At 37.7% G+C, this 13,978-nt stretch overlaps 1 protein-coding gene across 4 annotated transcripts in view; it reads right to left on the reverse strand.

Moving 5' to 3' along the window:
• Positions 1-465: 465 nt before the first annotated feature.
• The window catches only part of CTPS2 (CTP synthase 2), a 67,657-nt gene continuing 54,144 nt past the window's right edge, over positions 466-13,978 (reverse strand). For all 4 annotated transcript variants that reach the window (XM_084306142.1, XM_084306145.1, XM_084306144.1 and 1 more), the window contains exons 16-19: positions 13,554-13,650; positions 10,058-10,202; positions 2,052-2,162; positions 466-489 (exon numbers count right to left, since the gene is read on the reverse strand). In XM_084306142.1, coding sequence (XP_084162268.1) covers positions 2,093-2,162; positions 10,058-10,202; positions 13,554-13,650 — 312 coding nt within the window. In that variant the 3' untranslated portion in view covers positions 466-489; positions 2,052-2,092. The remainder of the gene's footprint in view (positions 490-2,051; positions 2,163-10,057; positions 10,203-13,553; positions 13,651-13,978) is intronic.

Genomic DNA, 13,978 nt, shown 5'->3' on the forward strand with positions numbered 1-13,978 from the left:
AAAAAAAAAAAAGGAAAGAAAAATATATATACACATACATACAACAAGCTTAACAGGGAAACAAACCCAAAACCTTTCTCTACTGCTCATGGACAACTGCCCCTTAAATTTTTCATGTATTCCCTCCTCATTGACAAAGACAAATGTATTTCATCTTATTGTTCTAAGGTGAAATGAAAACAATCAAGCCTTCCTTCAAAGCAAGAATAACTGTGAACTGGTGAAATAATGCATATTCACCTGAGATCATTCTGAAATACAGAACAAGATCAATAATGATTAACAGCCAAGGTGCACAACCATTTACGTCATCTTTAAAGAGAAACAGCATTTATACAAACAGATTTTGCTAAAGGACAGAAGAACTGTTTTCTGTAAGGAGAATAATTGAAAATAGTATGTGAGGAGATACTGTATTCTTGTAGTAAGGAGCACAAGCAGCTTACTCTTCCACTTTGTTCTATTCAGTATTGCCCCATTTCCAACTTTCTGTAACGTAAAAAGAGGGAGGGGAAGGAAGAACAAAAGGAAAAAAAATAATTATTAAAAACATTTCTTCTGTAACTCAGTTTACCTTATCCTTATGCCAGTTTCTTTCAACTCCAAAGTAGTTGCATGGTAAACACTACAGGTATTCTATCATTTGTTTAGATCTGGAATTCCTTCTGGAGTAATTCTGTTGAATACAGTTGGTATTCACCAGTGACATGTCTGTGACTACTGGCTACTGCGCTTGAAAACATCACATAAGAACATTCATCCAAGCACTGAAAAAGTCACAACTGCTATGGTAAACAGACAATTGTCATTCATAAGTCCTATTGAGAAAAGCAAGATCAGAGCTAAAGGGCCTGTCCTGCACTATATGACAGTCTGAAGAAACAGAGCCATAGCAATGTTTGGACGTAGGAAGGATCTGGGCAAGAGTGAAAAGAAACATTATGTCTACTTGTTTTTTTGGTCATTCTTGGACATGCATCAGTACTGCACCTGCATGCACCAGATCATGCAATCATTCAACATTTTATTCTCCTTTCTCACGATTTAGGGATGTAGTATCATCTTTAATACGTGATGCATGAGAGAGAAGAATAAATAAATGTCACAGAAGAAACCCATGTTGTGGCTAAGGACAAAACTCCAATTTCTAGCATCTCACCAGTATTTTAATCATCAGGTGGAAATGCATCATTCATATACAGCCTCAATCACTAGCTTAGTGATTAAGCACAGCTGCTTAGTAACTACACGATGTGACTGGAATAAAATCAGAGCAGGGAAAAGTTGTATCCTGCTTACAGAAGTGCTCAGAAATACTAAGAAGCGTGAATGTACATATGGATAAGAGTTCCTTGCCAGATAAAACTCTGATGAACATGTGTTGAGAAAAGTGATACTGAGATTCAGACCCAGATTCTGCAGTGGTCCCAGACTCTGCAGAGGTCAGGTGGCTCACAGGAAATATGATCTCCAGACTGAAAAGGAATCTCACCTACCAGCAATGTTAGGCTACCATCTTTACAGGCAAAAAAAAAACAACCAGCCCTATAAGAAACATCACTGTGGCAAACAAAGACACAATTTTACAAAACTTGTTTGTGTATTAATCACTATGCAGATTGACTCCAAGTATTTATCTTGGAATGTATTTCATATTCACTTGTAATTTTATTTTATGCATTGTTATATTAAGGCAAAATAAAAAGTTGTATCAACATGGTGTACTCAAAGTGATCCAAACTTGCAAACTGAAGTAACAGAAAACACGATATTTGAACGTGCTTTCATTGTATCTTGTAACACTAACACAACTTGATTTTGTACAGCATCCTACATATAAGCTGTACCCAAAACACTTAGCAGACTTTAATAATGTAATTGCTGAGTTAAGCAGCAGAAAAGGAGAATAATTAACTGCTGCAGGCAAGGAAGAAAACATAAGCTCTCAGACGGGATTTGAAACAAAGGGGAGAATCAAGGTAACTTTGTCTCCTGTTTTAAGTCAAGAACAAATAAATGTCATAAAGCAGTATCAAAACAATTCAGTTTACCTCAATAGCATTGTCCATTTCTGTATTCTCATACAACCATTTCAGCTTGTTTCTGAATTAGGAAACTCTTTCTCTGGAGAGCTGTCATCACTGAGGTCACTGTAGCTGTCACTGTTAAAAGCAATACACAGTTAGAAAATATGAACAGCAATACATGTTTTACTTCAAGCCCTCCAACCCAGATGATGAGTATGATAAACACTTTCCTCAAATGCAACCCATTTCCAGAAAACTATATTAACCTACTGCTCAATTTTTGTATTTTAGAATATATAATACTTTATTTCTCTATAGAAATGGGCTTCTGCGAGAAAGTTTGGAGTCTAAGAACTGATGTTCTAGAGTCTAAGAGACAATGTTCCACCATAAAAAAAAAAATATATATGTTCTATTTGTGGTTTGTTTGTTTGTTTGTTTTCTGTTTGGATACTCTATATTCATTCTATAGTTTGCTAGTGCCATACACATGCAATCATAATCAACAGCATGGAGCATAGCAGGTATTCAGCGTAAGACTAGAAGGAATTTATTTTTTATGGTAAAGAAAATGACCAAAGACGACGACTTTATTTACTCAGAAAGCTTACATTTATATTTAAATTATGATTCTTGCTTTTCCAGTAAGAACATCAATCATTTCCATTCCACCACGCATTATCCTGACACTTTTTCCTGAGGTTTTACCCTCTTCTGTTATTTCCTGAGAGAAATAGACTGTTTTTCACAGAACAAGCTGCCATGCAAATGATCATTTTATAAGTGGCTAGAACAAGGAAACAGTGAAGGAAGGAAATCACCACAGTGACTGAAAGAAAGAAGTACCCACAAACCACAAATTCTTAGTTAGCTGGACAGGGCCTTGTGGTATCTACCCAGTGATGTCTATCAGGTCTCCAGGTTTATCTTAACTGTGAGTGCACACACTGCACCTCTTCAGAAAAACCTCCAGACTCAACCTCCTCCTCACCAAGCTCCACCTCTACAGTCTGTTTTCCAGATATCCGAGTTTCCCAAGATTAGAAGCCAGCAAAGGGAGTCTGGGGAACTGACAAGTATATGTGAACAGCAATAATGCTGGTCAGTTCTGCAACACTTCGGAGAGCAGTGTATGGTTAACAGAACACAGGTGGGGATGTCAGACCTTGTTTGCGTGGGTGCCAGACTTGGGTATCACCTCTACTCCAGCCATCACATACCTATCTTGTTACATCTTACTCTTAATCACCAAGCCAACAGGACCTCAGTCACGTAACACTCCCTGCCTCTGGGCATGAGCTCCCATTGGGTCATCAAGCACAAAACCAACCCATGACCCACCTAGACACGGCCTTATCAGTTGACCTGCAGTGACTGTAGTGTTTCAAGGGGAACTATGTAACCCCACAGCTGGAGATCTTTGATCCAGACTCTAATGTGGAATAGTGAACAAACTGCACTCAGTCATACTCATGCTCGTTACTAAGCACTGTTTTCTAGACCGAATTTCACCTCCTCCACTTTGCAAAAGTGTAAAGATTAAATAAAAACATAGCCATTTTAATAGAGTGAGAGGGGAGGAGAAGAACCAACAGCCATCTCTTTAATTTCTACCTCTGACTGTTCAGGGAGCCTCCCACAACTACACCAAACCACTGTAGTAACTTCTGTACAAGACAGGGTAGATATTCTGACTGTTCTAACAACTATTAAGACTTTGCCTACAGTATTATGCCCTTTCTTTGCATGTTGCTGATGTGGATCTTGTAAAGACTGTGCCATATCAGGCTAACTAGAAATGCTCAATTCAATTATTTTTCCAGCTGCCGAACAATTACACAGTTCAAGTGAGGAAAGTGTTGTTAACAGTATGATCAAGCATGCCAGATGCACACACACACAAACACAACATCACTGACACTGTACTTACTTCTTTCTGAAAGTACCCGTGGAAACATGGAATAAAAATTCAGTATTATTAAAACAGTTTTACATTTTCACATCACAGCAAAATAGCAAAAATTGTCCATAGAACACAAAGCAAAATTACTGATTGCAGAGAGCTGTGCAGTCCCATGATAACTCTGGTTTAAGCCCAAAACCTTCAGAGAACCGAGTGCTCTCTGCATTACATGTTTTTATTGTCTTTGCTGCCTAGTGGCAGCACAAAAATATAACCCAGATCTTCCTATACCCTTATAAGGCCCTCAGGCATCTAAGTAAAAATACTCAGGGACCAATGAAGTGAATGGAGAGCTGCTTATCTTCATCTCTTGAAGAGAGTTAGGCATTTATCTCCACCAAACACTCTCATCATCAGCCCTCCCCCCCTCAGTGATGCAGGTTTTGGAGCCAGTTACCCATAGGAGCTGTCACACATTGCTGGATGCTTCAGTCACTTCCTTGACTTATCAACCCCAACTTTTCAATCCGTTTTCTGTTTGCAGAAGCTGAGGGTGGCTAGCAGCTTGACTAGCTACTAGCCCAGAGGCTAAACCACCGACTTGGCAGATGACAACTTTGTTCCTGTTCCCACACTGCCCAGTCAGTACAAGGTTTGAATCCACTTCCCAGAAAAGGGCTCTTGTCACTACTTTTTTTGACTGTTTTGCAGTAGCACCCCACTGTCTTTCCTAATTTAGAATGGTTGTGCTGGATGTAAGTCAATTTCATTTCTAACAGGCAGGCCACGGTGGCAAGAAAGAGAGGGGAAATACCGAGGTAATGGTCAACCCTTGGGCTTCATACACAGGTAATTGTCAGTCTCACAGTTTCATCTGTTTGAATTGTTTCTCTAAGCATCCCCAGAAGCTGTGGCATCATGTTAACAAGATGAAATTAGGCTCCCAGAAGACCTGAACTCCTTCAAGAGCTAAGCTACAAACAGGCACACATGAATCTTGGTATATCTGGGCCCGGGTGCTATCGCCTCAAACCAACAGTGATGTGAAGTTCCTAACATTTCCTATGATATGAACTATATTCAACTGACAAATAATGTGAAGAAAAACTCCAGGTGGTATTAACCACAAAATAGCCATTACCTCTCAGGTAAATAAATGTCTTCTTCCTTCCAAACAACACTGAGTTGCTACACAGATATTAAACATAAAAATGAAGTGGATATTTTGTGCTCACATCTACTACTATTTCATATGCTGTATAAATCTTAATTAAATGTGCTGGCTATGAAAGTGTGTATGTGTGGTGATGGGAAATAAATCATATAAGCCTGGCTTTTCCTTTATGAAATTCTTTTTCACAGTGAATCCTCAAATGAAAAAATATGCTTATAACTTCCTTCAGCAACTTTTCTCTCAGTTTTTGCAAAAATTAATAAACATCTTGGCCAAGATATACATCTTGTTTGTAACCACTCTTACAACACTAGATTCATATAACAAAAAGGAGATAGTGAGAAACTCAGTGGCCACCACAGCAGTTCTAGTCCTTTTTTTTCCCCCCATGAGGTCTGCAGTATAAAGATAAGGCCAAGAAGAAGAAGGGGGAAAAAAAAAAGAAAAAAAAAAAAGAACAAAACACGGAGTTCATAGTGTCACTACCTCTGGTCAATCTTCAAGACAGTCTACTGAGGTTACAGAGATGAAGAATTTTGGTCACTTTGATCCTTACCTAATCTAACCATAGCTAACAGAAATACAGTACCCAGCTGGTATTTCACTTTGCAGTGAACTGCAACAGTAGTTGCAGTGACTGCCACTGGAGCCTCTCCTCTTGCCTCCTCTGGGGATTGTGGCACTGCTTCCTGCTGGTGAGAATACAACCCCTACCAGTACAGCTGCCACCCCTGGCTTCTGAATTGTCTTTTTCTTTTTTTTTTTTTTTTTCTTTTTTAAGTGAAACAGTCCCTCTCCTGCTACTCTCTGACTAGTCTTCAAGCCACACGATTTCCTTCACTTTCCTCTGCAGTGCCAGGCTTTTGCTAATAGCAGAAATATAACACTGTGCCAGATGGCCAGATGCGTTATTGTTTGGGACAAGTAGGACAGTTCCTTTCATCCTATTTGTCCTGCTAACTTATGCTGCTAAGGATATCACACATTCTAGTTTATGAAGTATTAAGTGACACATTCTTAGTTATGCTACTGAAAAGTGTAACTCACAAAATCTTTCTTGATGCAGCTCACTTTTCACCTTCAAAAAAATGAATTCCTTACAGCTACTTGTAATTCTTCAACAGTGCTTCTTTGATAACATCCTTTAGCCTTTAAAACTATCAATATGACACATCATATACCACTGTCAGTTTTAAAGAGGTCCAACCCTTTCAATGCTATATGCCATACTCTAATTTTGGAGCAACTCTGAGAGGTCCTTTTGCAATACCATGAGTCATTCCCTCTTCCCACCTGCAGAGTAGGTGGACCCAAGTACTTAACAGGGGACATCAGGGATAGCCTTACCAATATCTTCGTTGTCACTCACACACCAGAAAAAGTCACACAGGCTTTTTCCTGTTCTGTTTACATGTGCTTGCCCAAACCTCCCTATAGAACTAGTGTCAGTGCAGTGAGCACCACATGGACAAACCTATCTTCTAAGGTTTTTGGTTTGTTTGATTTTTCTTTTCTTTATGGATTACTTTCTATCCTTTGACCACTTTTGGTCTTTGTCCCTGAATATGACTTATGGGACACCTTTTATTAATAACCTGCCCAGAACTTAACAGATTACTCTTACTAAATGGTGCTGCATTGGTTTCTTCCCTCAGCATGTTCACAAATGATTTGGAGAAATTTATGTTGGCAGCAGTCTTATTTGCCAATACTTTCTCACTTAGGAACATCTCATTTACTACATACCCTCCCCTTTTACTAAACATTTGTGTTTAAATTATTTACCTTTACCCAGTTGCCCTCCTCCTTCACAGAATCATAGCATTTAATTATTTACAGCTTAAGTTTCTAAATTCTCTGGATCTGTTTATACTATTTCTTTGTTCGGAATAGTGCTTTCAGCTCTCCCTTATTTGAAACTACTTGCAATGATCATTAATGTGCTATAGCCTAATTTTGCTGGCCATTAATAAAGATGTTGGCTTCAGGGAAAGAAGAAAAAATGCCCACTGCAGCATGGCTTTGTTGTCCATTAGTGGTTTTGCATTCCATAGGATAGTGCCCAAAGATAAAACAGCTCTCGTTACTTTTTCCAAGTGAAATTCCGTAAGACTCTTTAAAAAACAACATTACATCTGAAGTTTCCCTCTTCCTCCATTAGTTTTGTATTAAAATATTTTGGTTTATTTTAAAGAAGAGCTCTGCATTTGAGGGATTTCTATACTTTTTGAGAGTTTCTTGTGGTTCTGGTCTTCTCTGTCCTTTGAAATGAATCACGTAAACAGCCATACATCTACCTTTGCTCTGTGTGAAACGGTGACTTCAGTACTTCCATGTAAAGATTTGGAAAAGATCATGATATAAAAACATTCACCAGGAACTGAAGCGAATGATCATTAGGCACTTACATCTTTAAGCACTGGAAGTCACAAAGGCAACTTAGATGCTCAAGTACCACTTTACCAATTTGGGTAACTAAGTAATATCTCACCACTGAGATACTTTGATCCATAGTTCTTGACTACCTCCAAGCATCAAAGTTCCTAGGAACTAAATTTATCCCAGATGAGGCATTCCTTTCTCAAATATGTAGGCTTATACCCGCGTGTAAGCATTTTCAGAGCATTTACCAGAGCAAGCCTCACAAAAAGAACTCTAAGTGAAGCTTTATTTGCTTTAATTTATTTAGGACACTCTCCTAAGAAGTGTGATGCATCTTTAAATCAACTGTTTGCTTAGCTTAGAAGCTAGGGCTTCTGTCCATGTGTCAGATGTTCTAAAATTGTGTCCTAATTATGGGGCTGTTAAACATTCTAACGTAATGATTTCCTGTTAAGAATCTCATGCTGAAATATGCATTTCCCTTTGTCTCAGGGCTGCAACATTAACTTTACTTTTATTTATTTTTTTGGTTGGTTGGTTGATCTTTTTAATATAGTTTAGGTAATATTTTTCTCAACTTGCTGGCCTCCACAAATTCTTTTTCAGGTTACATCTTTGCTGCAGTCAACAGCATGACTACAACTCACGTAGGCAGTACAGGGTGAGGTGTACAGAAAATCCTCTTCTCAAATTTGTTTCAAACAGTCTTGTTACTGCATGTCTTAGCTTCATTGTTCAATGACATCATTACCATTCTGGGGTTTAAAGGTTTAAACTGGAAATCCTTTCCACTCAGCAGGTGGATAGGTTAATATGAGTGGTTGTGGTGTAATATAAATGCTCCTATTTTAGCCTCAGAATCTTTTGCTTTTCCTATGCTATTTCTCTCTAGGTGGGGACAGAGGGGCCTGTTTCCTGTGTAACAAAGTAAATGCTAAGATCTATTTTCTTGTATGTTTGATTGATTGTTTTATTTTCTTTTATATATAAAGTTTTGGGGTTTGAACTTGTCTTTGCTAAATATTAAAGTGTTGGCTGGAGTTTTTAGTATGAACAGGAAGGAAAAAGTTGTGTATAAACTTACTTGAATTAATATATGTTCAATAGAAGTTAAGTGCAGCACATTCAGTAATTGCTGCAACCTCAGGGCAAGGTTAGAAAACATTCACTACATTGCCAAGGGATTTCAATCGAAATTAGTAGGACACATGCAGACTATTTATTCAAAGCAAGTTCTTCTTTCTCTCAGAGAGATGAATAGGTATATTCATGGGAGGAAGTGGGAAGAGAAGGATATCAGGAGCTGGGAAACACAACCAGCTGTGAGGCAGAAAGCACTCACAAGAGGAAACGCCTGAAGATCATTGTGCTGAAAACTACCATATTACCAATTTCCCCTTTAGGGAAAGGTAACAGGTTAATGTAACATGAATATTTTGGTTAAGGTAACAGGAATATTTTGATCACACTGTACTTCGCAGATCAGAAAAATTATCTCTGTATGTACGCAACTGCAGAATGGCCAGAATAAGCGAAGACAAACTGCATTTATGAAAGACAGACGATATCCGTAAGGAGAGAAGTAACAAAATGGATTGTTCTGGTCTGGCTTGGCTCCATTCCTACTAAAACCTCAGTAAAATTTCTAAAATTTCTATTTTTCTCATAAGAAAAGGAGCTCTATTTAAGAATAAAAAGCAATGCTCAAGGAAAACAAAACTACTAAGTTCAATGCCTTGTTTATAGGAAAAGCCCGCAAGCCAGGGTTGGATCTGTTCCGTGTTACTGGTTAATGATTCTGAAAGTTTTTTATTCCTTTTTGTTACTGTACCCTAGGATTTCCTCTGACACCTTTATTAATATGAAATTTATTAACAAAATTGTAACTTTTATTAATATAATTCAAATAAACAAAAATGAGCTAACACTGATTGAAAAGTATTGCTACACTCCACAAACACACTAAAAACTCTATGACCAAAACAACTGAGATGCCTGAAGAAAACATAAAACCACCAGTATGGCTGAACCACAGTTTTAATCTAGATCCAAACTTTTCCATAACTTTAAAGATATTACAGCTGTTTTGTTTCAGGTCTCTTTCTACTAGAACTGTCTAGTTCTAGAACTGTCTAGTTCTAGAACTGTCTGTTCTGCAAAATAGAACCAGGGTTTTCAGTTTTGTTATTGTGGCCATTAAAATACTGTTGGATAAGAATGCTTCATTGCTTGATCCTCTAGCAAATCTCTTTCCCTGTAAGACTATCATTCGTAGAAGTTAACACAGTAGGCTTGAAACTTAGGTTTATTAATGGTTTTTGTTTGTTTGTTTTACTTCCTTCTGGTTACAATGTAGAAATTTGACTGTAGCCCTACTAGTCTCTGAAAATGGGGAAATCAAAGAATACGCTCACTGCTTACAGATACTTTTATACCAGGGTTTATGCTAGGCTTGCACAGAATATATTAATATATGAAGAACTCCTTTTCTGGACTTCTGAAAAGCTGGACAGGATAATCCCTCCAGCAAAGTGACTGTGAAACTCCAAGCAGGTAAGAAGGAAAGATTACCTTGGAGACAGTTTACAACCACGTTGCAGGTATGCATTGAGTGTTCCAGTTGCTGCAAGTAACAGTCCAAGGTATGGAGGTGAAGGTTTCATAGGTCTTGAGGAAAACTCTGGGTGGAACTGAACTCCCACAAAATATGGGTGGTCTACAAGACAGATGTCAAAGAAAATTAAAAGATGTAGGAAGAGAATAATAGAACTGTTAGAACAAAAGTTTATTCAAGATTTCACACAGCAGTCTAGAAACCAGATCAGCATGTGTGAATTTAAGGGTGGGACAGTGGTAACCTCAACTTTATTCCATGTAAAGCAACTGACAACAGTGGCAGACGGTTAATAAAGCAAATTCATGAAAAATCATCCTGTGATTCAACTTAACTGTGCACAATGATGTAACTAAAAGCTGAATAATAAATCTGTACAGACATATAAGGAGAAAAACGCTGCACAGGCAACCCTAATTTTACCTATTTCATGTTATTTTTCATAATGTTTTGGTATCCAACATTTATTTACATTTAAGCATGCATACATATTCAGAACATGCACTTACACATACCTGAAGGGAAAATAGAATTTCCTGAAAGACGAGGCATTGCCTTACAGCAACTATTTACACACACTGAGATGAATATGAAAGCAATATACACAGAAAACAGGGAAAAACAAGCTTCAGATAACTGGGCCTGCAAGAGATCTACTGGGCTGTTAAGTCTAGTCTCCTGTTATTGAATGCAGTGACATCACAGTCTCACATACAAATGGTCAAAGCTCTCTCATAACGTCCACTGGGATTTTTTTGCTCCCACTGGAAAGTTCTTCTGATAGTCCCTCATTTTGCTTAGAAAATATTTCCTAATTAACAGGCCACGCTTTTTACAGCCAAATTATGTCCATTTCTTATGGTACCCTTCTTTCCTGCAGTTTATCCTGGGTGATGAAGGATGACAGTAACATCATCATTCAACACCATTTATTGCACTAATCAAGATGTGCTGGTTTGTCTTCTCTTAAATCTTTAGCTTTCTGTTTCTCCAGTCACAGCACCTCGTTACAACTGCTTCTGTATCCCTCCTGTCTTCTTTGGAAAAATAAGGATAGAACATTATTTTCATGCTCTTCCATGCTGTGCACCTGTTCCTTCATTGAATACGAGTTGAAAGAAGCTAACATTAACCAATTCTTGTATCAGAACACTGGATGAAATTAACCACAGACCCCTTCTGGTTTGACAATTTCCAAAACAATCCCAAACATTCAAGGAATTTCTCTGCAGTACAGAATAAGGCATAACAAGAAAGCAGGGGTTTTCTTCTTTGAAGATAAACAATATAAACAAGTATACTGCTTTTCCCTCTGCTGCTATGTCTTAAAAAAGAACCTGGAATCCTAAAATTATCCCATAACTTCTTTCTCTCTACTATGCAATTTAGCTCTTTAAAGCAGTAAAACAAGACAATGACAAAGTATCGTATATTTCCTGTGGGGATATTTTGCTAACAGTTTTGCCTGAGCTATCTGGTATAACGTTATTTCTGTGCTTCCTCCCTATGATGATTGTTTTTCTTCTTTAGTAATCAGAGTCTCCTAGCAGCCCATTGTGAAATAATTCCAGGTTATACTGCTGCTTTTATTCTTTTCACAGTAACATGCAATTTAAAAATCCTGCCTGATTTATTTCATGATGCTCTCTATAGAAGTTGTTTCATGCAGGACAGACAAAATAGCCTCCCAACCAGTCACCAACATGCACAACAGGAACAAACATGCATCTACCAGGAACAAACTAAATAAAGAATACCATGACAATTAGTAGTTTATGTATTTTTTGCTCTCATTTTACTCTCTATGGTGCAGCTGCTTGAAACTATAAGTAGACGTCTACATTCAAACCCTTATTCAAAATCACAAGACCATTCTTCAATATACCTTGGAGTACGAAATGAATTCTCACATCATGTCAGAAATAGCACTCTATATAAAATGATAACGTGTTCTCATGATATGTTTCTGTGCATGGAGTTTATCTAAACCAATGGTAATTTTTGGCCATTTAAGAAAAGGAAAAAAAAAATCTTGTAAGGTAGCCAACATATTCAGGTGCCTGGTACTCATCCTGCCAACAGTGACTTAAAAGCAAGGAGTTACTCAAGGGTTCAAGCAAAACCAAAACGACTATTTCTAACAGCTGCTCTGTATAAATTTTCAATAAAAATATGCACTGTAGCTCCTTTTTGTCTTGGAATGCTTTAGAAAATACATCAAGCTTTACTTGCTAAAGTAGTCCAATGCTACCAGATTTCTACAGAATCAAACTCTCATTTATCTGAGTAGCTTCTATGAAAGAAAGGAATTTGCTTTCTATATGATATTCATACTTGTGTTTTTTTTGCCTATGATTATAAACAAGGGGTAATCGGACACAAACTGACTGAGTTTGGAAGATACCCTGGGAGGTCTCTAGTCCTGACTCCTGCTCAAAGCAGGTTCAACTTCAGAATTAAATCAGGTTGCTGACAACTTTGCCTAGTCAAGTTTTAAAGGTCTCTATCTGCAAGAATGCAGATGTCACAGTTTTACAGTGATGTTTTATACTTTGGTTATATAGCATGTATGCATATTTCATAAACTCAAGCAAACTCAGTATATATGAGTTATTGAAACCTGACTGAGAAGATCCAAAGGTGCTTAGGGCCAACATCATTGCAAAGCTGGCTTATACCTTTAAAAGGTTAAGGTGACCGTGAGAAGTACCTGATGACTAGAAAAAGAGAGTCACCATGCCCATCTTCAACAAAGACAAGAAGGATCTAGGGATCTAGAGGCCAGTCAGCCTAAATTTGGTTTATGGCAAGAATGCAAAATAAAGCCATTTTCAGACCCACAAAGGACAGTAAAGGAACTATGAATAATCAGTCTTCAGATCAGGGGAGAGCAGTAGCTTTCCTTAATTCTGACTTTAGCAAGGCTTTTGATACAGTTTCCTAGCACCCAAGTTGGGAGCTATGGATGGAATGTGTAGACTACAAAATGCGTTAAAAATGTCTAGACTGGGTTCAAAGAATAGTGGCGAGTGGTTTGAAGTCCAACCAATAACCAACTTGGAGACAGTCAAAACTTGACTGGATATGGCTCTTGGAAACCTGATCTGTATTTGAGGGTAGCCCTGTATTGAACAGAGGGTTGAACTAGACAGACTCCCAAATCATGTTATAATTCCACACAGCCACTGAGCTAGAACTATGACCTTTTGGAAAAGGAGTAAGTGTCTCCCCGATAATCTGATACATGCACAGTCCTTGAGAAGTATAAGACACTGGCTGATAAAATCCTCTGAATCTTCACCTATTGTAATACACAAGTGGAGTCAACAGTACTCCCTAATATGATCCTGGCTGTTTTGACAGCTATGTGTTGGTCTACGTGCCATTTAGCTACCTATAGTTTACATAGTTTGAATAGATGCAGAAAGTACTACAGACAAGTGAGACACTTACTCTCCAATTCAATAATTTCCATTCTGTTCCCTTCTGTATCATGGCCAACAAATTTCAAACCTTTCTCTTCAAAGCTGTGAGTCAGTTCGGGGTTCACCTGAAATATTGAAAATTATAATAATAAAATTGTGGTTCTATTTTTTTATTATTATTTAACAATATGTACTAGTTAATTGTAGCGCTTTTAGTATGTATAAAGGAATGAAAATAATTGGGAAAAGAATTAGGAATTTTTGCTTTCTTGTTTTGACAACTCTCTGGTAGAAGTATTCAGAAATGGGCACGCTCATTTTATATTAGATGAACCAGTAATTTAAAACCTTAACAATAAATACATACAGAAGATTAAAGCCAGGGTCCCTCTTGCTTGCTGTCCTCCTGATGAAGAGCTTGCATTCCTCGTTTTTGAAATGGTTTATCATAGC

Source organism: Netta rufina, assembly GCF_964035555.1.
Source record: "Netta rufina genome assembly, chromosome: 1".
NCBI classification, from domain to species: domain Eukaryota; kingdom Metazoa; phylum Chordata; class Aves; order Anseriformes; family Anatidae; genus Netta; species Netta rufina.